The sequence below is a fragment of the Aptenodytes patagonicus genome, chromosome 14, assembly GCF_965638725.1.
Source record: "Aptenodytes patagonicus chromosome 14, bAptPat1.pri.cur, whole genome shotgun sequence".
Classification (NCBI taxonomy): domain Eukaryota; kingdom Metazoa; phylum Chordata; class Aves; order Sphenisciformes; family Spheniscidae; genus Aptenodytes; species Aptenodytes patagonicus.
In genome coordinates this window covers 17,198,520-17,224,542 of record NC_134962.1, presented here as the reverse complement: position 1 = coordinate 17,224,542, position 26,023 = coordinate 17,198,520, and the positions used below count along the sequence as shown (strand labels likewise).

The 26,023-nt window shown below is 47.8% G+C and overlaps 2 protein-coding genes across 2 annotated transcripts in view; one reads left to right on the top strand and one right to left on the bottom strand.

The window, feature by feature from the left end:
- The window catches only part of LOC143167058 (uncharacterized), a 32,696-nt gene extending 17,390 nt beyond the window's left edge, over positions 1–15,306 (top strand). Inside the window, exons 19-29 of the mRNA XM_076352091.1 lie at positions 537–671; positions 1,012–1,155; positions 1,607–1,738; positions 3,232–5,751; positions 7,286–7,441; positions 7,868–7,981; positions 8,151–8,198; positions 10,097–10,182; positions 10,687–10,691; positions 11,580–13,299; positions 14,133–15,306. Coding sequence (XP_076208206.1) covers positions 537–671; positions 1,012–1,155; positions 1,607–1,738; positions 3,232–5,751; positions 7,286–7,441; positions 7,868–7,981; positions 8,151–8,198; positions 10,097–10,182; positions 10,687–10,691; positions 11,580–11,776 — 3,537 coding nt within the window. The 3' untranslated portion in view covers positions 11,777–13,299; positions 14,133–15,306. The remainder of the gene's footprint in view (positions 1–536; positions 672–1,011; positions 1,156–1,606; positions 1,739–3,231; positions 5,752–7,285; positions 7,442–7,867; positions 7,982–8,150; positions 8,199–10,096; positions 10,183–10,686; positions 10,692–11,579; positions 13,300–14,132) is intronic.
- Positions 15,307–17,557: 2,251 nt separating this feature from the next.
- On the bottom strand, positions 17,558–25,519 carry LOC143167054 (endoplasmic reticulum-Golgi intermediate compartment protein 3-like). The gene is made up of 6 exons (XM_076352087.1): positions 25,374–25,519; positions 24,379–24,466; positions 22,948–23,067; positions 21,552–21,648; positions 20,197–20,362; positions 17,558–17,690 (listed from the first exon to the last, which is right to left on the bottom strand). Exons 1-6 carry the CDS (start codon positions 25,434–25,436, stop codon positions 17,661–17,663), a joined length of 564 nt encoding a protein of 187 aa, XP_076208202.1. The 5' UTR covers positions 25,437–25,519; the 3' UTR covers positions 17,558–17,660.
- Positions 25,520–26,023: the final 504 nt, after the last annotated feature.

Sequence of the window (26,023 nt, the reverse complement as noted above, 5' to 3'; positions counted from 1 at the left end):
GCTGTGTCTACAGGTATTGAAATGACAGGGCGGCGCTCAGAGATGACAGTGTGTCCCTGTACTGTCAGTACTTCTTTGGTAAAGTCTACTGAATACCTTAAAACCGAAGTAATTTTCACCAAACCTCACTCAGAGTACATGAGTTTTCTGAAAGAGCTGCTAGCTTCAGCCCTCTGGCAGCCTTGTGTTTTCTCTACCGCTAAGTAGGTGCAGAAGTCGCTACTGAAAGACAAACAGGACACAGCGCAAGACGAGGGATACCCTCACCAGCAAGGCGAGACACTTGAGAACTGCCACGCATTCTCCTGTTAGATGACTAAGAGTTTGTTGGAGATTCAGTCGCAGATGGACCGTGGATGGACCATGTTTATACTGCCAATCTCACTTAGGAAGCTGTGTCTCCAAGTGGGCAGATAATGACCTAGGAGACCAGCAGCACACTGCTTTGAGACCGTGTGAGCCCATGGGTCTTTGAGTCTTGCCACACAAATTTTGTATGGGAAGTTTAAACCCGTCTTCTCTTTGTTTCTGTGCAGGTCCTGCTAGAAAAGGAGCGTGAGAAGAATGCTTTATTAGAGACGCTACTCCAAACGCAGGGAGAGCTAACAGAAGCCTGCCAGCAGCTAGAGCAGCTCAGGCAGGACCTGAAAAAGCAGCAAGAGAATGGGCAGGTAAGTTGTTGACTAGTAGGGTAGGTTGAAAGAACAGGCAGTTGGCAATTGGACGTAAGCTGAGAGAGAGGCTGAGGGCCAGGTAACAGAGTGAGGGCAGTAACAAGGAAATAAAACCTAAGTCCTGGGACTGAGGAGGCAAGGACTACTGCAGGCACTGAAAGCACAGAGCCTGGTAAGCTCCAGAGATCAGCAACAGGAAGGGTGGGTTACAGTGGAACCAGAGCTGGGTAGAAAAGCAGAAAGAAGTGGCTGAATGAATGTGATTTTGAGACAGAAAGAGGAAAAAGCTGAACCCGATGGCAGGTCCCAGTAACTTGCTCTCCATTTGTGTTTACAGAACATCACAGAAAAGCTGCAAGCAGAGCTGCAGCAAACTCGGAGTAAGATCAAGGCAGTGGAGAAGAGGCACAAGGAAGAAATCAAAACCATCAAAGAGGAAAAGAATGTTCTTCTTCAGCAGAGGGATGCTCTGCAAAAACAGGTGACTGAGACAGCAGTAGATACTCTGGTCATCAAACAGGTGGTCTCTCCCCTTCTTGCCTTTCCATTGCAGAGCAGGCTGATGGGGTAGTCCCTCTGACTGCCATCATACTGTGGTCTCCAGCTCAGCTGGTCTGAAGGAGGCTTACTGGTCAGCTGAATCTCAGCTGCTGCCCTGGCCAGATGGGCTGCTCCTTTTGCCTGTTTGCCAGCAATCATCAGAGTGGATTTCTGCTGGCCTGTTACTGCTAGCCTTGTTTTTTAAGGTGGTTTTTCAGATGAACATGGTGACGCACTTAGATTGTTAAACAAGCTGGCTGTATCCATTGTGAATCTGGTACTCTCACGATAGGGTGAAATTTAAAGTTGTCCTTTCCCTTTCCTCACAGTATATGATATGGCTGACGGCGACAAGCTGTAGTCTTTGACTGCTTTGTTATGTTTTACTTGAGGTGGAAGAGTTGACGTCTCAGCTAGCAGCCTCCGAAGGGTCTCTAAAGGAGGAGGCTATGACTCTACATCAAGAGGTGGCGTCTTTGGAAAGGAAACTCGAGAGCACTGAGAAGCAAAGAAAGGATGTCCTGGTGAGGCTGGCAGATGCTGTGAAGGGCCATTTCTTACATATTTTTTGGCCTTCTGTTAGTCATTCTAAGGAGCAACTTTTTTTTGTGGTTTAACTTTTCCAATTGCATTCTCCTGAATAAGTAGGAAAAGATGCCGTAGTCATATACGACTCAGTTACGAATCAGGGTGCTTATTTTCCTCAATTCTGAAGGTTTCTGCCCTTGAAGCTTTAGTCAAAGTAATTTTCAAACTTGTCTCTATTTACATTGCATGGTTTGGGCAATTATTTGTGTCCAAAATTTCTAAACACCTGGATCTGGAAAAAGGGGTGAGAAGACAAAGTTTGCTAATAATAGAAAGCTGTTCAACATTGCCCGTCTGAGAGCAGACAGCGGGGGGGAAAAATGAGACATTTGAGAAACAAAAGTGCTGATCCAGCTAAATATGTATGTCTGCAAGGGGAAAACTAGTCCTGATTTGAAACACGGAATGACAGACTGTGACCTGACCATTACTCCTTCGAGAGGGGGACAGTGGCCTTCTAGAGGATGGCACCACGAAAATTCTACGCAGTAGAGGTCCGGGGGGGCGGGGGGGGGAAAGTAAATGAAACGTTGGGGTTGTTCTCAAAGAAAAAAAAGGGAAATCACATGTTGGGGTTGTTCTCTCTTCCCTTCCTAATAGAGAGAACATCATCGTGCCACTGCCTAAATCATGCTTAGTCTGGACTTGAAATCCTGGCTGCAGTTCTGGCAGCTCCTCCCCAAAAGAACACCCTAGAGCCAGCAGAGGTTCAGCGAAGGGCAAAAGGGAAGATGGGACCGGCTGAGTAAGCTGGGAAAGACGCAGCCTAAAGAGTGGCGCAGGAAAGGTCTACAACATCCTGAGAGGCAGGGAGAGAGGGGGCAGCGGTCGTTCACTCTCTTGTCCAAGAGATGAACGAGAGCCATCTGATGAAGGTAGTGAGAGCCACGCTGCAAGCAAATGACAGGAGGTGGTATATTTACAGCAGAGCAGACCTGTTGAACTCCTTGACGAAGGGTGTTGTAAATACAGCAGGTCTATATGGGGTCAGGAGGAGACTGAGAAAGTTCTCACAAGCTGGAACAGTGCTGGGGTTGGGGAGGGGAGGTATCATGTAAGTCCACCCGACTCTTAGGCTTTCTTCCCTGGGTGTGCACTTACAGGCACCGTTACATACGGGAGACTAGCCTAGACAGTTGAGCCAGTGCAGCTGTTCCTACATGGTCGGTATTTTCCCACTCCTCCATTTACAATGACTCCAAAAATCAGTTATGGACAGAGTTTGATAGATACAGTACAGTTCTCAAATCTTTTTTGAGTGACAGTAGAAAATTTACATCGAACAGGGAAACCAACTGAAGAGCTCGAATTTTCTACTAAAAGCTCCAACTTCAGCCCTTGACTGCCACTGGAGCAGGAGTTCCAATCTAGTATGACAACCAAACATATATAGATGGAATTATTGAACCTCTTCCTCCCTGTTCTGCAGCATGACCGGGACAGACTGCAAGCACTTAAAGAAAAACTGGTATGGGAGAGAAGACTCCTTCAGGAATCAGTCACAGCCTCCGAGACCCGAGCAAATACAGCAACAGATATGAATCACTGCCTTGAACAAGAACTCCAAACTACACTGTCTATCTTAAAAATTAAAAATGAGGAAGTGGAAACGCAGTGGGAGAAAATCCAGACGCTACAGAAAGAGGCAGCAGAGGTAAAAGCTTTGCAGGAGAATCTCACTCGTATGACTGCCATCCTGTCAGAGAGGGAGGGAGAAATGAAGTTATACCAGGAACAGATGAGAATGCTGGAAAAGCAGAAAGAAATGCATAAAACTACTCTCGATCAGGGTATTAAGGACATAACAGAGAAAGAACAGAAGACAGGATCCCAGCAAGAACAGATACAGGAGCTGGAGAAGCAGCAAGAAAAACAAAGGATTGCTGTAAGCAAAATGAACAAAGACCTGGAAGAGAGAGACCGGGAGATCAGATCCCAGCGAGAACAGATACGGGAGCTGGAGAAGCAGCGAGAAATGCAGAGGACTGCTGTCAGCAAGATGAGCAAGGCGCTGGAGGAGAGGGACCAGGAGATCAAATTCCAGGAGGGGAAGATAACGATTCTGGAACAACACGGTACCTCACAAGTGAGAAATCTGCTCGTGGATCTTGATCATATGAAAGGGAACTTGAAGGAGAAAAACATAGAGCTTATGTCTCTGACCCAGCAGATCCAAGAACTGGAAAAGGAGAGAGAACAGGTGAAATCTCTGCACGCAAGCCTTGAACACCTGAGGGCAGTTCTTAAGGACAGAGAGAGTGAGTGTGCTTCTCAAAGGGAGCAGTTCAGGCTCTTCCAGCAGTACAAGGATCAGCGAGAGGGGCACCTGCAAGAGCTTCATGGTAAAGTAGAAAAGATGACACTTGCTTTATCTAAAAAAGATCAAGAGCTTGAGTCACAACAAAAGCAAATCCAGGAAGCTGAAGAAGTCATGGAAATGCAGTTAAGAACTGTCCGTGACCAACTGGAGCAGACCTTAGAAACCTTGAAAGAAAAGGACAGGCTCATAGACATCCAAAAGCAACAAACACGGAACTATGAGGAAAAAACAGAAGAACGGATGAATGTCTTACAGAGAGACTTAGAACACGCTAAGGCAATACTGAAAGAAAAGGATTTCATGATTGAATCTCAGAAGGAAGTGATTGAGACCTTCCAAAACCAAGAACAGGACTCTGCACAGCAGAAGGAAATTCTGCATCATCTTCAAGTGGCACTAAAGGAACAAGAGCAAGAAATTTTATCCCTTAGAAAACAATGTGAGGCATGCAAGGAAAAGGAGGAGAAGCGTGAAGCTGAGCAAACAAATCTTCAAGCAACAAAACTGACTCTGAAAGAAAGAGAAGAAAAGATAGAGGCTCTGGAGGAGGCTATCTCTAAGCTTCAAGAGCAAAAGGAGGAGGCAGCGATGCAGACTAAAGCCATACTGCAAAAACTAGAATATGCTGAACCTTCTCGAGAAGCTAGAGATCAAGAGAGGGTGTCTTTGCAAGAGCATGCCCAGGACCTTCGAGAGCAGAAGGAGTTAGAAGGCAAGCAGGCCAAGAGCCTACAGCAGGATCTAGACGAAATGAGCCACGCAGTGAAGAACCACCGCTTGGAGTGCCTCAGGCAGACAGAGCAAATGAACACGTTCCAGCCTGGTGAAGAAAGCATGAAAGTAGCACTAACATCATGCCAGAAGCAAGTGAATCTGCTTGAGGAAGCGGTGAGGAAGAGAGATGAAGACAATGAAACTCTTCTGCAAAAACTCCAGCGCCAAGAAGAAGAACTGAAGACCTTGCAGAATCTCCAGCTTAGGCTAACCAAGAAGAATGAAGAGGTTAGACACCACAGAGAGCAAGAGAAGCTCCTGGAAGCAGCCTTGCCTGAGAGGGAACGAGAGACCAAGGCTCAAGGTGGGCAAGAAGAGTTAGAAGAGGAAATAAGAGGTCTTCGGGAAGATCTCCAGCACGTTCGGCAGACTCTGACAAAGAAGGATGCAGAGATCAAGTACCAGAGAGGCAGAGTCAGGTATTTAGAGGAGACTCTGACAGGCAGAGAACAGGAGCTTAGGAGGCAGAGTGAACTCCTGAAACAACTAACATCAGCTTTGCGATGGGAAGATGAAGGCGAGACCCTAAAGAAACAAATCCAGAAACTCCAGAACTGGGAGGCAGAGGAAGCAGAGAAGAGGAAAGTTCTCCAGGAGAGAGACCGTCTCTTGAAAAGGCAGGAGGAGCTAACCCAGCAGCTGGAAGATGAGAGGAAAGCAAAGGGGGAAGAATTGGAGCGTGTGGTGGCTATTTTGAAGCGGAATGAAAGCGGAGAAATCGAATGGAAAGAGAAGGCACAAGCACTGACTCTTGCCCTTACCAGGAGTGAAATGGCCAATGGGACTCCGAGGGAAGAAATAGCCATCCTGCAGAGTATGGTTTCAGAGAGGGACAAGGACCGGTTTCATCTTCAGGTAGGCACTGTGGCTGATCATCAGTCAACTAAAATGTCTGTGAAGGATTCTAAAGACGTTTTCCATAAAGATATGGGAATATATATTCCCATACATATATGACCTGCTTGGCCAAAGAAACCACGATTGCGGCCAGCAGGCTTGCCTGTCTTTCTAGCTCCGTCCAGAGCCCATTCACCTGCCAGAATGTTTTCTGTCAAGCCCAGAACTACTGGAAGAGCTACAGAGCTTGCCGTTAAAATTAAAGCAAGTCCAAAGGTTGGGGGTGGGTAATTGGTTCTCTCCTATCTAGGCAAGCTTAGCCAACGTCTCGCGGTTAGGATTTGGCATGGAAAGGAAAGGGCACAGTTGACCAGACTAATGCACTAAACTTAGTAGAATTTTGTAACGATGGCTGAACAGCAGCTGCACTGATGGCGCTTAGAGGATGCTTTCAGAGACGTCGATTTCTGAGGTACAGCTTTTCCGGTGTATTGAAAAGAATGGAATTCGTACCGTTGCCTGATGAGGTTAAAGGCTTCACTGCACATGCAGGATGTACTTGTGCCGCAGTCCAAAAAGCACGAAGGCAAAGTTGTGTGGATTTCTCCAAGGTGATCTGACTCGGGTACTGCTAGTGGAACAGCTGCAACAGCCTGTGCTGCAAACTTGCCTGGGACTCTGCCAATACTTTTAGCATTACGTTAGTCCACAGGCATGTAGAAACTGCTACTAATAAAATACTGTATTTATGCACTATACAGTTGTACATGACTTGAGAAATATTACTGCCAGCCTGATCAGGATGATGACGGGTATTGTGATCTGTTGATGGGAAGCAGACAAGGGCAGGGAGCATGAAAACAATGGGAGGTTGCAGTTGCATCCGTATAGATCAGGTATGCAACAGCATTAGATCAGGTAATGCGCTTGCATCCGTATAGATCGGTATAGTGCTGATATCAAGACTACATTTATAGATGCTGTCAGAGAGCGCTTCAAGGAGCACTTGATGAACTCATCAAGAAACCCACGAGGGGGGAGGTGGCTCTTGACTAGGTTCAGAGCAGTGCACAGGGCTTGGTTGATAATGGGATTTTTTCAAAGAGCAGTTCTGTAATGATGATGTAACAGGTAAAGGGAATAGAGAACAAAACCTTGGCATTTTATCACTGCAGAAACGCATGCTTCACCCACATGTTGTTTGGTTGTCCGAGGACAGAGCGTAGAACTACAGATAGGAGGATATACAGTGAAGGTCAAAGAGGATGACCAAAGATGTTAGATAGCTTCCCTAAGAGCAACATGTCGATGTGGAAGTCTTCATGACGGACAAGAAATGGCTGAGAGAGAGGGAGCTGGAAATACTACAGACCTTTGTGAAAGCATGAAGTGGCTGAATAGGAAACGAATGTTTCCAGTCTCTCTCGGGAGGAGAAGAAGGGACTTGGCACTGTCCATTCCTGAGTCCGGTCACTCTCCCCGACGTGTTGGTTCTGGCCCTCCTAACCTTTATGTGGCACCAGCTCACGTAATCTCCTCTCTGAACACCCAGCAGGCTATCGCAGAAGGGGAGCAGCTATCGTGGCTCTCGGAGAAGAGACTCCTGTCGCAGCGGCTGGAATGTCTGCAGCGAGCAGTTGCAAGGCTGGAACATGAGAAGACAGAGCTGAAGCAACTCAACGCTGAGCTCAGGAGGACTCTTGAGCAGGTAAAACAGGCTCTCATTGCCTCTGCAAAGCCTCACGGTCCTCTGGAACACAACACGTTTCCACAGGCAGCCCTTTGGGGTCCTCTGTTTGTCTCCTTCCCTCTCCCACTTTCCCCTGTGGACACACACTTTTGTATTCTCTCTCTCTTCTGGCACCCCGCTGCCTTCACAAAGGCACATTCACTCCGGAACCACCCTTCTTGCCCCAGCGTCCCCGTACACACCCATTTGACTCTCTTGTGTCAGGAACTGTTTCCTCTTGCGCTTTCTCTTCCATAGTCTACATCGAGTGCTTTTTGCCGCCAACGTTCTCTGGTGCAATTAACGGTCTCTGAGCAGACATCTCCTTGCCATGACGTCCAGAGGTCCTTTTGCTCCTTGTTTGGTGGCAGGTTTCTGTGACCCTTTCTCCTGTCCAACGTGCAGGTGGAACGCGAACGGAGGAGACTGAAGAGAGATCACGGTGGTCGGTCACTGCCAGATGCATGCGGCTTTTCTCTCTCTGAGTCTGACCAGCACAAGATGCCTGCTTCTAGACAGGTGAGAACAGAATCTTACTTGGTGGGAGGAGGCTCTGGCCACACGGAGCAACGATGGCAAATCCCAGTGGCAGCAGCCCCCCAGTATAGACCTAATAGAAGTCAAATATAGACCATGGCCCTGACCAAACTGGAGGCAAAAAAAAGAAATCCTTGCATTTTCTTCACAGGAGGAGTCTCACGCTCGCTGCAGTCGATTAGCTGAGTTACAGAACCAGGTGAGGAGTAGGAAAGCTCTCATCAAAAGCCACTGTGGCTGTACTGATGGGCACAACTTTGCATGATGCCACAGCCCAAGTTTTGTTTGGCTGTCAGGAAGTGAGTACACCAGGCAGTGTCTACACCAGGTAGTACCAGTTAGACACACCTCTTGGCCACGGCCAAACAACATCATTCACCTAGGTCTAGTCTCTGACTTGCCTAAAGGGCAAGTGGGAGAAGGATTGGAGGAAATTCAGAAAACTGGCACTCGCCTGAAAGTAGAGACTATTCTAAGGATGTTCCCCTTGAGCTTACTCATCTTGTTGACTGTTTCCATTTTCCCTTGACTCCGTTAACAGTGGAGCTTGCATCATATCAGAGCTCCGGGGATCTGAGGCAGTGCCAGAGCTTATAGCCTTCAGGCAATCGTTAGTGTCATACTGCTATGCTGTGCTAATCGTGATCCCAGTATCGGACCGAGTCAGAGACCTAAGCACTGTATGGACATGGGTTTTGTCAGTGCAAGAACGTACATTCCAGCTACTGAAGCCTATTGCATCCTTTGACAGTGGTCTTGGCAGTAGCAGCAGTCGCCAGACGTCTCTTCCGTGTACTTTTATGGGTCTGGTACACCCTGGTCTCCCTGAGGAGGCGAATCTTCACAGGCGCTCAGGGCGAAATGCATATAATATTTGTATCGGTAGACTACATGATGCTTAGCTCCGGCAAGTGAGCTGAGAATACTGCTGAAGCCATCAAGGTATATCTTAAGGATGTTTTCACCAGGAAGCCTCAGTGTCCGAAGTTCTGTTGCTACAGATAACTAACTGAACCCCCTTCCCCTTGTGACTGACTGTTGCGTCTGCCTGCACCGTGGACCCACTTCAGCAGTTCAGCAGGAAAACGGAGGTGCTCTGCTCAAAGAATAGTCCTCACCTGGCTGGTTAGGGCACTCCTCTGGGCCTGGGAAACAGCAGAACTGGAACTTGATCTCCCACTTCCTGGGAGATGCTCGTAGCAGCAGCTGGCCACTTCTCCCACTCATACCTCTGGGTTACCTACCAGAGCGTGGGAGGGTTTTTCAGGCTTGCAAGCCCAGTTTCACAAAGGTGCCCTTATTATTTCAGACAGAAGGTCAGATCTGTCCCTCTCTTCAGTGGTGGTGGTCCCCAGCCCATGCACAGAGTTTGTTGTGAAGTCCCTTTGATGTCTTACTTTCCATGTGCATCTCCTCCACTCCAGAGCAGGCAGAGGGCAACATGCCAGAGCTGCTGTGGCTGTACTGCACTGCAAACCTAACAGGAGGTGAGAGCAGCTGGGTCTCTCCCACCAAAAAGCCCAGCAGGCAGAGCTCCGTGTTGTCAGGAAAGAATAGAATCTGAGGAGTTTCAAGGCCTCAGCAGTCCTGTAAGGCTCATTTCCCCCCTGGGCTTTGTTCATCAGGTTATGCTCTGCTCCTCTGTGAAATGCTCTGAAGTTAGGAAAAATGAGAGTCTGCTCCCTTTTCATGTGCTAGCTGTCACGTTTTTAAGCTGGATCGCAACAGAACAGTTCTTCAGTACCTTGTGTAACCAGTAGCCCTCCTGCTGAGGAAAAAGCACGTGGAACTAAGGTGTCGGTAGCCCGAATCTCTCTTTTGAGAAAAAGAGTTGGGTTACTAAACCCTGTAGGAACCTCTCTCCTTAATATACATGTAATGTCTCGGTGTTGTACACGTGAATGGTATGCCAGAAAGAAACTCGGAACTGTTGATAATCTGAGTTTGGTTCAGGGTGACTCTGGGAACCTGTTACTTCCCATTCCACAACGACAAAGTGTTTGTCAGGGCTGGAGTTAGCGGGTGCGTCTTCCCCGACGTCCGCAGATGGTCCTAACAGCGTGGGCTTGCCTGAGCTCGGCCTTTTGCCTCTTTCAGGTGTCCCTTCTGCAGACGCAGCTGGCACAGGAGCGAAAATACAAGCAGGACTATATTGAGTGCTGCGCCAAGACTAGCCAGGAGCTGTCAGACCTTCACCAAGAGCTGTCTTACTCCTTAGCAGCTGTGGTCAGGGAGCCCAGAGCTGCTGTTCTGGAAGCAGAGACTCGGAAGCTGGATCGGTCTCTGAACCTTCATTTCCTGTAGAGGAACAGCTGCAGCATCACGGGGCTCCTGTCTTGTGCCCTTCCCGGAAATGTATTATGTTTTGCTGTGGGAAATGGGGGCGCATTTGTTCTGTTTGCATTTGGAAGCATTTCCTAGCGGCAGTGATTTTTAAGATTTTTTTAAATAAAAGCAGTTTTGCAGGATCGCACTATTTCAGTAAGAAAAAGCAAGTGGTAGGTATATATGTGGCTTAGGAAAAGATTATACTAGTTGTTTACGTGCGCAAGTAAGCTATTACGAGCTGTTGTCTGATTTAACCTCTCGAGTTCATAGCCGGTCCCTGTGATGACAGAGGGAAAAGGAGGTGTTAACAAAATGAAGGGGTGAAGAGTACACGCCAGGGATCGAAGGTGGGGCAAGAGAGTGGGTTTTCCTTCCTTCCTTCCTTCCCTCCTTCCTTCTTTCCTTCTTTCCTTCCTTCCCTTCTTCCCTCCTTCCTTCCTCACAGAAAGCGCCGGTACTCTCCCGAGATGATTTGCTTTCCGCTTTGTTGCTGCAACAGCCAGCCTGAGGGAGAGCTCGGTGGTTCTCAAAAGGACATTAGTAACAAACTCCAGAGCTTCCAAAGACGGAGGCAATGGATGAGGCCGGGAGGATGTCAAACCGAGTGAAAAGTGCTCTCTGCCCGCAGCTTCGCCTGGGTGTCAAGCCCTTTCCAGCTAACCGATGTCGGCACAGTCAGCGTCTCTCGGGTGTCCTTCAGAGGCCCGGGGGCCGTTGCCAGGGAGGGTCAGAAGAGGGCGGGGCGGCAGCGAGGACCTTCCCGCCCCGGAGGAGACCGGGAGCCCCAGCCCCTTGGCCGGCTTCGGGCGGGGGCGGTGCCGGCCCGGCGCCTGAAGGCGGGTTTGGTTCCGGGCCGCACGGCACCATGGACTCGCTGTGGCGGTTGAAGCGGTTCGATGCCTTCCCCAAGGCCCTGGAAGACTTTTGGGTCAGGACGTGCGGGGGCGCGCTGGGTGAGCGGGCGCGCTGAGGGCGGCCGGGGGCCGGCGGGCGGGCCCGGGCCTTGCTGTGGGGCGGTGGCCGGCCAGGGGACCTTGTGGGCCGGCGCTCGGCAGCGGGGGGCAGCGGCTCGGGGTGGCGGCGGGCGGGCTGAGGCGGGGCTGAGGCGAGACGGGCGGGCGGCCGCGACCGGCGGGGCTGACGGCGGTTCTCGCCTCCCCGGCAGTGAGGGTTGTCAGGAGGTTCGCACAGGAGCGAAAATACAAGCAGGGCTATATTGAGTGCTGTGCCAAGACCAGCCAGGAGCTGTCAGACCTTCACCAAGAGCTGTCTTACTCGTTAGCAGCTGTGGTCAGGGAGCCCAGAGCTGCTGTTCTGGAAGCAGAGACTCGGAAGCTGGATCGGTCTCTGAACGTTAACTTGGCACTAATATCTCTGGACCATCAGTCTCCTGAGAGACAGCCGTTGCATTCAACTGCCAGATCCCCCAGAAGCGATGACCTGAGGTAACAGGACCAGTGTACAACAAAAGGCCTCAGCAGGAGCCAAGTCGGGGACCTGCTGTACCAGGTGAACTGTGGCAGGGGGCTTGCTTCAAGCACGAGTCCTGAAGTAAGATAAAAGTGCAGAGGACAGCGTTCACCAGCAGGTTCCCCAGCAGAAGCAGCAGAAGGTGGGACAAAACCGGTGCTGGCTTGTGTGGATGGGGTGAGTCGTAGGCCTGGAAAAGCCTACGGTGAACCTGAGGTGAACCTGAGGAGCAGGTAAAATGTCTTCCTTTTCCAAAGCACTCCATCACAGCATGCCTCGTCAGTCTCCACACAGCCCTCCACATTAGGTTGTTCCTGTCAGTTTCTGTACTGTATACAAAGACTTGTTGTCTGGTTTTATTTCTTCAATACACTTATTTCTCCAAAACACTGCTCAGGCTCTGAGCAGAAATCTCCTTGCAATGATGTCCTGTTGCTCCTCTGCTTTCTTCAGCAGCTGCTCCAGGTGGGCTTTCTCGGCACAGAGCTCTTCATTTGTTCTTCTACACAAGTTCAGCTTCTCCTGGTCAGAGATCTTTGCTCTCTCCATCCCGTCCACTTTTCCTGACAGAACTTCATTCTCTTGCTCCAGCTACAATCACAGAGGCACAGAGGAAATAAAATACAGTAAGAGTTACTATGAAGAAGGTTTGGCTTGGACAGGAAAAAGACCAACATTTCCATACTCAGTCAGTCATACTGTCGGAAGGCAAGAAGCCTGAGCAGAAGCAGCAGCTGGAGACGAACACCTGGCAAGATCTTTGGCAACTCTGCTCACCTGCAGCACAAGTTTGTTCAGTTGCGCTTTATCCAGTGCAAGAGCTTCACTGATACCGCTCGTGTTCGCTGTTGCAACACGTAGTTCAGCTATTTCAGCACTCAGCTAATAAGCTGAGCCCCTGTCAACTCTGCTACCGACCGCTCTGCCTGGAGAGACAAAAGAGAACAATTTCTGTGACCTGAGATGAGGAATGAATAGCAACACATTCTAAAACATCTAATAATGACGAGAACTGAGATAAAATATGAGCAAAGTCTGTGCTGCAGAAATACCTCTAGTAATAAAGTGCTCAGCCTCCAGTGGTCAGCTGAGAAGAACACAGCATCTCCTTACTCAGGAACCAGCCAAGAGGGAAAGCACAGTAGAAGTCTGTCTTTTGTAGACACAACAGGAGTCAAACATTATCAATTCTTGAGTCTTCCAGTTAGGTATACTGGAACTGTCAATATGGATGGATAAAAATTGAATTAACCCAGCAGAGCCTGACCTTTCTCTTCAGTTATCTAAAGACAGAAAAACACCCTCCCTCAGTTTCCAAATTACGTTTCCTTCCGGGCCTGGGGATTATGACAAACCAAAAGGAAAGCAAATTCGTATTTAATGACTGTGCACAACAACTTTCATCTAGGATGGGTACATATGTATAAATACAGAACCAACATCAAAAGAACATGAGACCAAAGGTTACATAAAAGCATAGAAAAACATCCACGCAAACAACAGTAAGTGAAGCGAAATAAATCTCACGGGGATTTAACATTCATGCAGGCAGAAACAAAAAGTAGAAAGGACAAAATAACTTTTTCTTACAAGTGGACAAACTTTTTTTTTTTTTAAACACAGTTTCAGTTTTTCAGCATTTCCAGTGTTTCTTGTTCCTTCAGACACATGAATATTGCATAAAGACAGGGAGGAGAACGTGTGTTAAAACAAGTGAAATGTCCGACACTTTGCAAAAAAAAGATTATCAGGAGACCATCAGAGGTCCTTTGGGCGTAAAGATTACCATGGTATAAGGATATTTAAGAAATAATTCTGGGGTCACATAAGATTTGGGTAATGCTTTTTTTTCTGAGAAAGCCTGAGATCTTAGGGGCTTGATTTTCTATGAAAAACCCTGAGGACATTTAGAATGCCAAACACAAATGAAATGCGGTTTGAATCTTACTTCAGCAGATGTTACCCTACAATGAGATAACACACTTGCATCTCTTACGAGCATGAGATTCATAGGCTACCTGTTTCAAAACTTTGATTCCCATTAGTCAATATACGGGTCTGCCTTAAAACACATATACGTACCATATTGCCAATAAATAACTCAGAATATCCAAATGTGGTTGTAACTAAGAAAACCTGACGTTCAGTAACTCTTAAGAAGGACCTTCACGAGGCTTACCCACTCGCACAGTATTTAAAAGTGAAAAAAATTGGAGAGCAATTGCTGATAATCTGATTTCGGTGGCTACCCATTAGCATTCTCCTGATTAGGAAGGTAACTGAATTTAGTTAATGTTAGCAAACTTGTATGTAACTTCCATCTTTTTTTTCCTAGTCTAAACAGGACCTCTGGTCTTCTCTGTCTTAATGGAAGGACTTCTGCCAAGCCAAAGACAAAGAATCAAGGCTCATGGATGTGAGAAATGGGATGAACTCCTCTGGGCGAGGCTGCTCCCTGCCTTTTACCTGTATTCCTCTCACATTCAGCTGGTGCTGTCAAACCTCACCTTATGATGAGTATTAGAATCTATAAAGCATTATTTCAGGCAAATGATTTCTGGGGACAAAATATGAGTATGCAAGAACACAAGCATAGGCAAGGAGAGAGAACTGTGTATGGAAAAGGAAGCCCCAACAAGAAATGAATAATCCCTGAAAAATAAGACTTCCTCCGGGACACATCTATCCTAGGGCAGCTACTCAAACAAAATAAAAAGGACACGAAGACTGAGCTACACGCAACTAAAGCTAACATAACTAAACAGAAATATAATTGCACCTTATGCAGTGCTGGTTCTGGTTTGCATGTGTGTTAGCCCCGTGTCTCCTCTTACTTCTTATTCTACTTTCTGAAAAAAGCAATTTCAACTTGCTTCTACCCAGGAGAGAAGTTACAGTTTTGAAGATGTTAACACCAAGCACACGGCAAAAGTTCAGAAGCTCAGATCAGAGTTACATTTACGGTCACATTTACAAAGTGCTTCTGAATAGGACCCTTCGCACTGTCACAAAGACGCCTGTGCAGATTCCCTAGCTGGAGATCTATTAAACAACAGTAACCCTCAGGATAAGGAGAGAGTAACAGCGCAAGAAACTGAAAGGCTGGTGTGCTAGCTTCAGTATTTGAATAGCACCATAAGTACGGACTCGCGACTAACCATCAGTTGTACAAACGTGGTACAGCTACTCCAACATGAGGCAAGGAGAGGGGTGCAAGGGAACTTTCCGTAGTACTGACATTCTTGCTCACCCCCCCATTCTCTACCGATTCAAGTCAGTAGGGAATAGAAGGCAGGAGCAAAAATACTGTGAGTCATCACAGCTTTGTGCCAAATAGGTCTAGTGAAATTATTATTTTTATTGGAACGTTAATGTGGTTTATGATGATAACAGTTTGGAATATTCAGTCTTCTCTTAGACTTTCAACTTTATCCTGCGTGACATTCTGTTAAGCGTATTAATAGGACTGAGCATTAACGTAGACCTTATTAAAGGGATCAAAAATCACATGCACAGACGTTCTTATGTGGAATTATCATCCAAACGGGATACTTCCAGGGGAGCTCACAGAGCTTTGACCAATACTGGTCAAGATCTTTATCTGTAACTAAAGGGGTGTCCTGGTTTCAGCTGCGATAGAGTTAATTTTCTTCCTAGTGGCTGGTACAGTGCTGCGTTTTGGATTTAGGATGAGAATAATGTTGATAACACGCCGATGTTTTAGTTGTTGCTAAGTAGTGCTTACACTAGTCAAGGACTTTTCAGCTTCTCATGCCCTGCCAGTGAGAAGCTGGGAGGGGGCACAGCCAGGACAGCTGACCCAAACTGGCCAAAGGGATATTCCATACCATGTGATGTATATAAACTGGGGGGAGTTAGCCGGGGGGCGGCGACTGCTGCTCGGGAACTGGCTGGGCATCGGTCGGCGGGTGGTGAGCAACTGCATTATGCATCACTTATTTTGTATACTCTTTTATCATTATTATCATTATCATTATTTTCCCTTCCTTTTCTGTCCTGTCAAACGTCTTTATCTCAACCCGTGAATTTTACTTCTTATTCCCGATTCTCTCCCTGATGCCACTGGGTGGGGGGCAGTGAGCGAACGGCTGTGTGGTGTTTAGCTGCCTGCCGGGTTAAACCACAACAGTCCTTTTGGCGCCCAACGTGGGGCACGAAGGACTGAAATAATGACAGACCAGAGCGTGTTAAGGCAAACTTGTTATAAGCATTCATTACCTTGGTTTAACGGTCGCCATTGGTCACAATGTTGATTGATTTACTCTCAAAGTTGTCGTGCTTGCTCTCCAAGTTGTGTTATGTAACACCTTACTTGCTGTATATGTTCCCTGTTGGGCTGTTTATCACCTCTGGGAGCTGGGTCAAGGATATCATTTTGCTGCACTGCGTAACACTACTGGTTTATGATGTGATAAGATTTTTGGTCGTGAGACTGATTTTTGTATTTGTACTTTCATACACTTGGACTCGGCATTGCCGTCATCTCCGTACCTCAGGAGCCACTTTTCGGAAACTATTAATAATTACACCTTTTACCTTTTCTCCTCGGGGAACCAATCTATGGGGGAGATGGGGGCGGACACTTTCCCCTGCTCCTTCACCTTCCCTTTCTCAGGCCTTCTTTCTGTAAATTAAAAAAAAAAAAAAAAAAAAAAAAAAAAGATTACGAAGAAAGGTTATACTGAGGCAGAAAACAGTCTCAGCTTCACGTACAAAAAAAAAGACCAGGCTCTGAGCTGTCCATTTCCCTCGGGGGTCAGGGAAGACTCCTCGGTTGTTGGTTGGTGCCATGAAAACATTGCCCAGGAAAAGGTTGGACAAAACAAAAAAAGCGGGGGGGGGGGGGGGGGGGGGGGGGAGGGGGATCAAATGTTACAAATAACTAGGAAAGCAAGAGAGAACAAAAGGAAGAAAATCATTATGCCACTGCCTACGTCATGCTTAGCCTGGATCTTAATCCTGGGTGCAGTCTTGTACCTCCAGACAGAGCTGAACTGAAAGAGGTTCAGAGAAATCTAGCAAGGAAGCTCAGGGGTCAAATGGCTTCCACAAAGGACCATCTGCGTAAGCTGGGACTCTTCAGCGGGGGAAAGGCATGGCCTGTAGGCTGGCCCAGGAAACGTCTACGACATCCTGAGAGGCAGGGAGAGAGCCCGGGCAGCGACCATTCACTCTTTTCCAACAGAGGAACAAGGGCCATCAGATACAGCTAGTGGGAGCAAGCAAGGGAGGGGAGGTGTTTTTTCTTACAGCAGAGCAGGCCTGCTGAACGCCTTGCAACAGGGTGTTGTAAATGCAAACTGTTTACATGGGTTCATGGCGAGATGGGAAAAGTACCTGAAAAGAGAGCCACTGAGGACTCTCAATAGACCGTAACAGATGCCGGAGATCCCGAGAGCCGAAAACAGTTGCACATGGAGAAAAGTATTAGGAGCCTTTATTCCTCACTATTTAACGTGACAGAATTCCCAGAAAGCGGAAAGTTTGTCTGCCCATCATCCCTCCTCCTGCTCCTTTTCACTGTCCTCAAAACACTAATATTCCTAACTCTGCCTCCAAAAGGTCTGCAGTTACTATATAGTCCCTTCTGGTTTTTACTGTATTTTCCCCAGTGTAAGCCCTTCATTTTTCAATTCAGTTGTGCAAGACTTCCGGGGCACACGCGATTAGAGAGCTATCCTGACCTCACCCCCTCCTCCATGTACACAAAGTACTTGCTCTCAGGACGGCCAGCTTGCATTCACGCCTATTGCAGAGAACAGGTGCAATGCAGAGATGCTTCTCGTTAACGTAGATACATGCTGTGAAGTTGTAAATCCTGGCTGTAGTAAGGTTGCTGTTGTCATGCTAGTTTAAGCACATAAAGCAAGTTCTGCGGGAAGGAGTGAAATATTTCATTAGGACAACTAATACTGTGGGGAAAAGCAGGCAAGGTTTTTGCACAACAGTGCTTCTTCATTTCATCTTTAGAAACTGCTCAAAAGCTTGCTAGTTTTTCTCCAAATACACCAGCTACTCTCACAAAGCACATTCACGTTCTCCTCCCGACCTTTGCCTCAGTGGTACACGTTAAACTGGAGTGAGTGAGAGGAAGGGGAAAAAAATCAGGCTGAAACTAAAGCTCTTTCTGAAGCCTTTACTACAAACTTCACGCTTCAAAGACTTGATCAAGGGAACTGCAAACATTCCATTAAACCACAAGTCTTTTTAATCAAGTTCCCGTTAAAGATACAAGGCATAAACTACCACTATTACTCTGGCCACTGTGCATTTATATAGATGCTTGCGGAAGTCCCTTACAACTTACACGTTACTCTGAGAAGTTCTGAACTGCTTTAAAATTCTCCTGAGATACTCTCCAAAATATCCCTTCCAGAGATACTGATATTCAGGTCCTGGACTGAACACCTTACTCGAGGTCGTTTTACAACAGAGCAGCAAAGTTTTATGGAACAAGTGAGACCGTTTCTGGGCAGTCTCTCATTCTCCTCCAAGTTCTCCCACACCCGCGCGGCGGCACCTCCAGAAACCGGTTTCCTATTTGTTCACGATGGTTCTAAACCTCTGTAACAAAACTTCAACAACGTCCTCCCCACTGAAGCAGTCCTGCTACTGTTATGGATAGCAATGCAAAGATATTCAAAGAAAACGGTCAGATACGCTTGGAAGCTAAAGGCCACAATAAAAAGGAAAAGAAAATACCATGTACATGAGACCGTTGGAAACTTTTTCCCGGTGCAAAGTGGAAATTTCCAGCTACCTGCAGGAGATAGTAGTCCTTCATTAAAAGGTCTCAATCTATATAACTAAAGCAGTCGTGCTGGTGCTTGGATTTTTAGATTTTTGTTTAAACAAGACAGACACCAAGCAACTCATTTTCATAGGTGACAATATCAGCAGATGTTGTCCTAAAAGAGGTATGAATTTCCCCTGTTCCTCACAGGCAGTCATGTGGAAAGCCATAACTACATACTGATGTTGATAATAACTGTTTTATGCAAATTATTTTAGTGGACATAAAAATGGGAAGAAGGAGGAATTAACTCTACTGGGAGGGAACTGACTGTTGCTGCAGGAAATACAAAACAGTATCACGGAAAAGGAGTGGAGAAAGTAATTGAGGGGGAGAGTGAGCAGGGTAAAAAAAACCCTTAATACAATACACAACCGTGATCCAGTGTATACATCCGTGAAAATAAGCTGCATGCAAAAATAAAGCACTAAGCCAACAAAACCAAACCAAACCCAAAAAGAAAAAGGTTGTTCAAACTTCATCCTGGAATTTGAAAGGGATACGGATATTAGGTGCCAATCCTCACTGACGCCTACTAGCAATCATACACGCTCTCCCCTGGAAGATCTGAATGGCCCAAACTCACGTGCTACGTGAGGCATTCAATGTCCGTGCAAACCTATTGCTTGTGTTAACTGCAGACCTGATGAGAATGGAGATGTGCAGAATTCCGAGTGCATAACCATGGTCCCCAAAAATTTCCCCAGTGACACCCACCCTTGGACCCTTGCTACCTCCAGCATTCCCCTTGGAATCTTTCGTGCTCATCACGCTTTGTGACAGAGGGTCCCATAACGGTTTGGTACCCATGATAATGCTCAAATCACAGTGTCTGGCTTCGTGAGTAAAAGGTTGACTTTCCAGAAATAAAGACTGTAGTCTCCAGGAAGAGTACACAAATATGTAAAAAAAACAGAGCTTGAATTAAAAAAAAAAAATTAGCCTGGGCCTGACTTCTAGAAGGTACCTGGGTACGTAATTTGCACGTCCAAGTGTTCTGGGTTTAGTAACCCTTCAAATGACAGGGTAGTTACATAGTTATTTGGTATACCTCCTACTACTGTTCCATACACCAGTTGCAAAAAAACCACTCCTCTGAGCATTTCCAGCTTTGACAACCAACTCAAATAGTCTTGCTTCCACTGTTTTTCTAAAGAAGATAACATTTCACTCCCTCCAGCACCTCTGCTGGCAAGCTGTTGACTACTGTTATCTCCAGCATCCACTGGTGGCCTCTGTTTTAAGACTAGACGGGCAGGTGGGACAATCTAACCTCAAAGAAGCTGCCTCTCCTCCTCCAGAAACCTTGGCAAAAAGACTCGCTAGCTGGACGGCAGGAAAAACTAAGCTTCTCCAGCCAGCGTGCTTCCTACCAGCCCGCACAACGAAACACAGGATTATCCCCTTCCCGCTGCTTTTCCTGACTCTCCTATTGAACCCCCTTACAGGCACAAGTACCCTGCTGAGGCCAGGGGTTATCATATTACAGTGCCGTGAACACCTAAAGCTGGAAAAGGAGAGGAACTCTGCCTTTTCACAGTCCTCACCATCATGCAGCACGTTTACAGCAAAACCCATCTCTCACCTTGTTGACCTCTAGGAAACCATACACCTGGCAGCCCTCGTTCTTCTGCTCTTGCATTTGCTGGCTAAACCCTTCCCTCTTGCACTGCTCTATGGTATCCGGCTTCTTGAAGGCCCAGCCTCGCCGCCTGTATGCTTCTCTGACGTCGTCACAAGTATTACAACACCTGCAAAAGCACAAGCACCATCTTACCATCTCTATCGCTAGAAAGAGATGCTCCAGCTCAGGACTTGAATCCTTGGCGGATTCTTCTTCAACAAAGCAATAAAGCAAACATCAGGGACTGGACCTTGAAAGCTGGTCTAATGCTCCTGAAGGAGCTCAAGCTTCTTGATGTACTTTTCGAGAGTTTGGCATGAGGATGCAAGCTGTTTGAATGCAGTTCTTGAGTCTGAAAAGGGCTCTGCCTGTCCATTTAGACAGTCACATCACTCCTTGGCAAAGAAATTTGCTCCAAAAACGACATCAGTGTCCCACAGTTCCGAGTAGTTTGGAACTCCCCGTGTGAACAAAGCATCTGCCTGTTTCTGTTCCTCCTTTTCTCTGTTTTTAGGCCAAGACCGTCAAAATGGGAGGGAGGGTTAATGGCAAACTTTCTTCCTTACTTTTCTACCTCTGGATAACACCTTGGTCACTGGAAAAACCAGTTTTCTTTCTCGGTTCCGTGTTTTGCTGGGCCAAACAAGAAGTTGGAGGCTGGAATCATGAATCCCTCAAGATGGAAACACCTCTGGGGAAGGACCCAACTTGACAGACAGGATAGACCAAGTTACTAAAGAGACAATAGCAGCGAAGGATAGTCCAGAACCTATGGACTATCACAGATCCATTCTTAGAGGAATTTGCAGGTAGGACAAATGAGAAACACCAAGCGACACCCGTTGTTTGTGTGAGCGATGAATGTCTGGTCTTTGCTCCTGTAAGGATGCAGAGCCTGCAGCAGGAGTGAGAAGGCAAGGCCATAACCAGGTTTTATTCCAAGACAGCTCACGTAACAGTGAAATAATTTACACAGCTCCCCTCTGGACACCATATAATCCCAGAAAAGATACAGTGTCCTGAGATACAATCTTTGTGCTACTGCAAAGGCAGTGCAATTTGCACTGCCCTTATTAAACAGGCACGTAGACAATGTAGACAACCTAACTCTGCACTGCACGTTCTTAACAATCACGAGTGCAGCTTCCAAAGACATACCGAAACCACAACAGTTCTCATCATTCTCTGAACACGTGCCCGGGAGGATTTCGTTGCACAGACCTTCGCAGACATTTGAAAAAAAAAAGAAAAAGGTGCATGCAACATAACAGTGCAAATTCAAGTGCTAAGAAGATATGAAAAGGTGTAAAGGTTACCGAATGTCCTCTGACTCTGCCCCATAACAGCCCTCGCAACAATCAGCATCCCAAGAATTTGGATCAAACACTTCTTCTCCTTCTTCTTTCCCCAGCTCTAAGACAAAAGAGGATTCAAAGTGATGAGGCATGTCTAGAAATGCTGTCTTGTACTCTTGTTTTGTTCTACGCACAATAACTGTTCTACACATGAATGCAACGATTTTGTGTTGAAGCTGTGCATCCCGCACCCAAAGCCCACCTGAAATGGTAGGCATAGAGCCTGCTGAGGTGTCAAATAAGACCAATTAACAGAGTAGCGTTTGTCATCTCAAGAACACCCTCCACAGAAAGAACTGGCTATCTGTAAGCCTTCCTGGAGCATCGACCAGATGTTACTTGCATAAAGGCTTTGTTAAAACATTGTCTAAAGTAGACCCAATCAGCACATCGCGACTGATACAGGACCTGTTACACAAAATTTTAGATAGTTTTTGTGCCCAGACATTAACTCTGTAATGCCACAACCTGTGAATACAGAAAGGCTGCCAAGTGACACAGCAGTAAGAACACTATCACCACATTCCCATGACAACTGGAGAAACCCGCGTACCTACGGGTATTGTTCAGCTCTTGGCTTAGTTTAGCCTTTCAACTTCAACAACAGAAAAGTTAAATCCGAGTGATACAAATCAAAACATTTAGTTTATGCTGATACACAGAACTACACTCTCTCCCAGAAAAGGTAATAAGGAGCTCATGTTTTGGAAAGGAAAAGTCAGGACAGTATTACTGTTAGACTGCAACACTTTGCCAGAATCGTTTGTATCGAAGTACAACAATGAGTCATAATACGCAAATAATGTAGAGGAGAGGTTTATGTAGCCAAGGACCACTTACTACAACTCGCAACCGATAAATCCACTAAAATGTATTTATCAGGTATGCATTACCACACACAAAGTAAATGCAGTAAGGTGCAAGTTTAGGCTTAAGGGTCGAGTCACTGGAGCCTTCCCTGGAGAGAGGCTCTTTCCTCTAACCACGTCGTCCCGTTTGTCAGCCCACTGTGATTTAAAGATACAACCAAAGCCAAGTTTTGCCAGAACAGCTGCTTGATTTCTAGTCATAAAAGACCGCTAATAACTCAGCAGCTTTACTCCTGAAACGCACCCATGAGTCCCTGTCATAATTTCAGAGGGACTAGGCAAAGATTTGCCTCGCAAAAGTAGCAAGCGTTAATAGGAGTTTGTCTGATCCGCCAGCTTAAAAGATCTGGGTGCTATAAACTCTTCAAGAGTTTATGGTGTTTAAATGCTTTTCAGCTGTCACTCGTTCCCGTGAAAGTCAGAACGGGCATACAGTGATGGGAAGACTACCAGAGCATCCATCCAAGAAAGGCAGAATAGCGTCTTACTGTGTCTCTCGGCCTCTGGAGTCGCACGATTGCCAGCTTTATCCAAACGTTGCTTAAACAGATTGTGCTCCACATCCAGCTGCTGCTCCCCTGCTACGTCCGTGGCATCGATGCTCAAATCTGAAACCCACGAGCAAGGGAAGTGGTCTATAAACGCACATTTGTTATGGCCCGAGGCAGGCTGAGGAAGCCTTCAACCAGTGAAAATACAGAATCTTTTCAGCCAGGGGAGATAAGAACGTGCCAAACTGGAAGAGTGTGTATGGCTGGGGCCAAGTGACGTATGGGGAGTAAGATGCACATTGCAGCACCCTAAATGATCCCTCCAAATACGGGGTTTGGTTTGGTGTACAGGAAGGACTGTTTCCAGCTGCCACAGAAATCATTACCCTGAAAGGTAAATACACGTAAGGCAAAAAACCAAAACCCAACCCCTCAAAGCCCATAACCATTTTCACAAACACCGCTTCAGGAGTTAAGCTTAAAATTGGTTGAAAGCTGCCTCCCACCTCTACCCCCTCACCCTTCCCCCTTCAACATCAGCACATTTCCTCGTGATCCCTTTTCACAAAGAAGATTGAGAAGGTCTGTGGTCTCGGCCTGGCGTCGAAGCGCCACGATGCACTTGCTGGCTACACGCTCTCTTGTAAGACTCACAGCTTCTCTGCACAAAACAGCAGAGGCTTCCAGTCTCTCCGGCCTTCCCACGCCCTTTTAAATGCGAAGAAGGCAAAGACCAGCAATCTCTTGGGTGGTCAGAAGGAAGTCAGACTCACTACATTTAGAGCCCAATGCATTACCCAAAGGAATTACTACAACAGAACAAGAGGGAGGGCAGATTGGTGGACAGTCGGACAACGTGCACAGCAGTAATACACAGTAAGATTTGCACAATTTTCAATCGCTTCATCCTGCAACTTTATTTTGAATTTAGTTAAAAGCTAATCAGATTATTAACGCTCATTCTGATTTTAAAAATTTTGGAGAAAGGTTACCACGTGCCATTGGCATTACAGTCAGAATTTAAGCACAAAAATCACAGAAGAGCTATCCCTTGTCCAGTAACTTCCAAAGGAGACTAAAGCTTTCCAACAACAATACAGTCAAATCTTGAGTCCCAAGTGAACTCCGTGTCAGCTTTTTCAGTATTACTGCGCCCTCTGACAAAGTACAACACCATACAGAAGTGTAAGTGGGTTTATAGCTTATCCTCATTTATAATCTAGAAAAATACTACTGCCTGACTGGAAGCGCTGGTTTAAGTGCCCAGCGGGCCTGGCTGGAATCACTGCCTAACCTCAAGGGATCACCAATGCCTCCCTGTCCGTGGCCCAAGCAGCAGTGCAGCACTCGGAAGCACCAGGCACGCTGAGCCTCTCGGGCCCTCGGCAAGGATGAAAATTATCCCAAATATTCAGAAGTCTGACTCACAAGCACAAGGCGTACGTGGAAAAATAACATCTAGGTCGACCTTCAGTTTCTCTCCCCTTGATTTGCCAACGTACAATTCCGGATGAACCTAGGAACAAAGAAAAAACAGTCTCCTGTTTCACTTGGAAGGAAATCAAAGGGCCTCTTTCCCTCGACTGCTCTGCCTCACGAGCTGACTTTTAAGAGGTGGGATTTGCGAGACACCTGAGCTGCTGCTGCCTCCCACACCTTCCATGGTAGCTAAGCACTTGCCATTTGTAAGACTTCAAAAAAAGAGAGTAATTTGGGAATCTTAAAATTTGGGGTGGGGACGGGGGTTCCTGCGGTTGCTTTCTTTTCTTCGTATTGCCTGCTTGTAGACGGCGGAGACAGCAAGAAGAGATCTTGAGACGCTCTCCTGCGACAGCGCTACGGGAGGCCGCAAGCCAACCTTTGCGCCAAGCGGCTTTCGGGGGAGGGCAGCCCGCTCCCATCGTCAAGGCGACCAGCCGGGGCAAACAAAAAAACCCCAACAGATCCGCAGCCGGTGAAGCTGCTGCGTGGCCAGCCCGGAGGAGGAGGCGGGAGCTCGGCGGGGGTGCGGAGGCACGGCAGGCCGCCCCGGGCCGCAGGGCCGCCTCTCCACTGGGGCACCGCGGGCAGGAGGCAGCACCAGTGGACCGGGCCCACCCCGCCGCCGCTACTCGCCTCTTTGGTGAGGTAGTACTGCAGGTCCGAGAACAAAGGCACCACCATGATGAGCCCGCTGACAACCCTCACTGCCGGGGAGGCGAGAACCGCCGTCAGCCCCGCCGGTCGCGGCCGCCCGCCCGTCTCGCCTCAGCCCCGCCTCAGCCCGCCCGCCGCCACCCCGAGCCGCTGCCCCCCGCCGCCGAGCGCCGGCCCACAAGGTCCCCTGGCCGGCCACCGCCCCACAGCAAGGCCCGGGCCCGCCCGCCGGCCCCCGGCCGCCCTCAGCGCGCCCGCTCACCCAGCGCGCCCCCGCACGTCCTGACCCAAAAGTCTTCCAGGGCCTTGGGGAAGGCATCGAACCGCTTCAACCGCCACAGCGAGTCCATGGTGCCGTGCGGCCCGGAACCAAACCCGCCTTCAGGCGCCGGGCCGGCACCGCCCCCGCCCGAAGCCGGCCAAGGGGCTGGGGCTCCCGGTCTCCTCCGGGGCGGGAAGGTCCTCGCTGCCGCCCCGCCCTCTTCTGACCCTCCCTGGCAACGGCCCCCAGGCCTCTGAAGGACACCCGAGAGACGCTGACTGTGCCGACATCGGTTAGCTGGAAAGGGCTTGACACCCAGGCGAAGCTGCGGGCAGAGAGCACTTTTCACTCGGTTTGACATCCTCCCCGCCCCATCCATTGCCTCCGTCTTTGGAAGGTCTGGAGTTTGTTACTAATGTCCTTTTGAGAACCACCGAGCTCTCCCTCAGGCTGGCTGTTGCAGCAACAAAGCGGAAAGCAAATCATCTCGGGAGAGTACCGGCGCTTTCTGTGAGGAAGGAAGGAGGGAAGAAGGGAAGGAAGGAAAGAAGGAAAGAAGGAAGGAGGGAAGGAAGGAAGGAAGGAAAACCCACTCTCTTGCCCCACCTTCGATCCCTGGCGTGTACTCTTCACCCCTTCATTTTGTTAACACCTCCTTTTCCCTCTGTCATCACA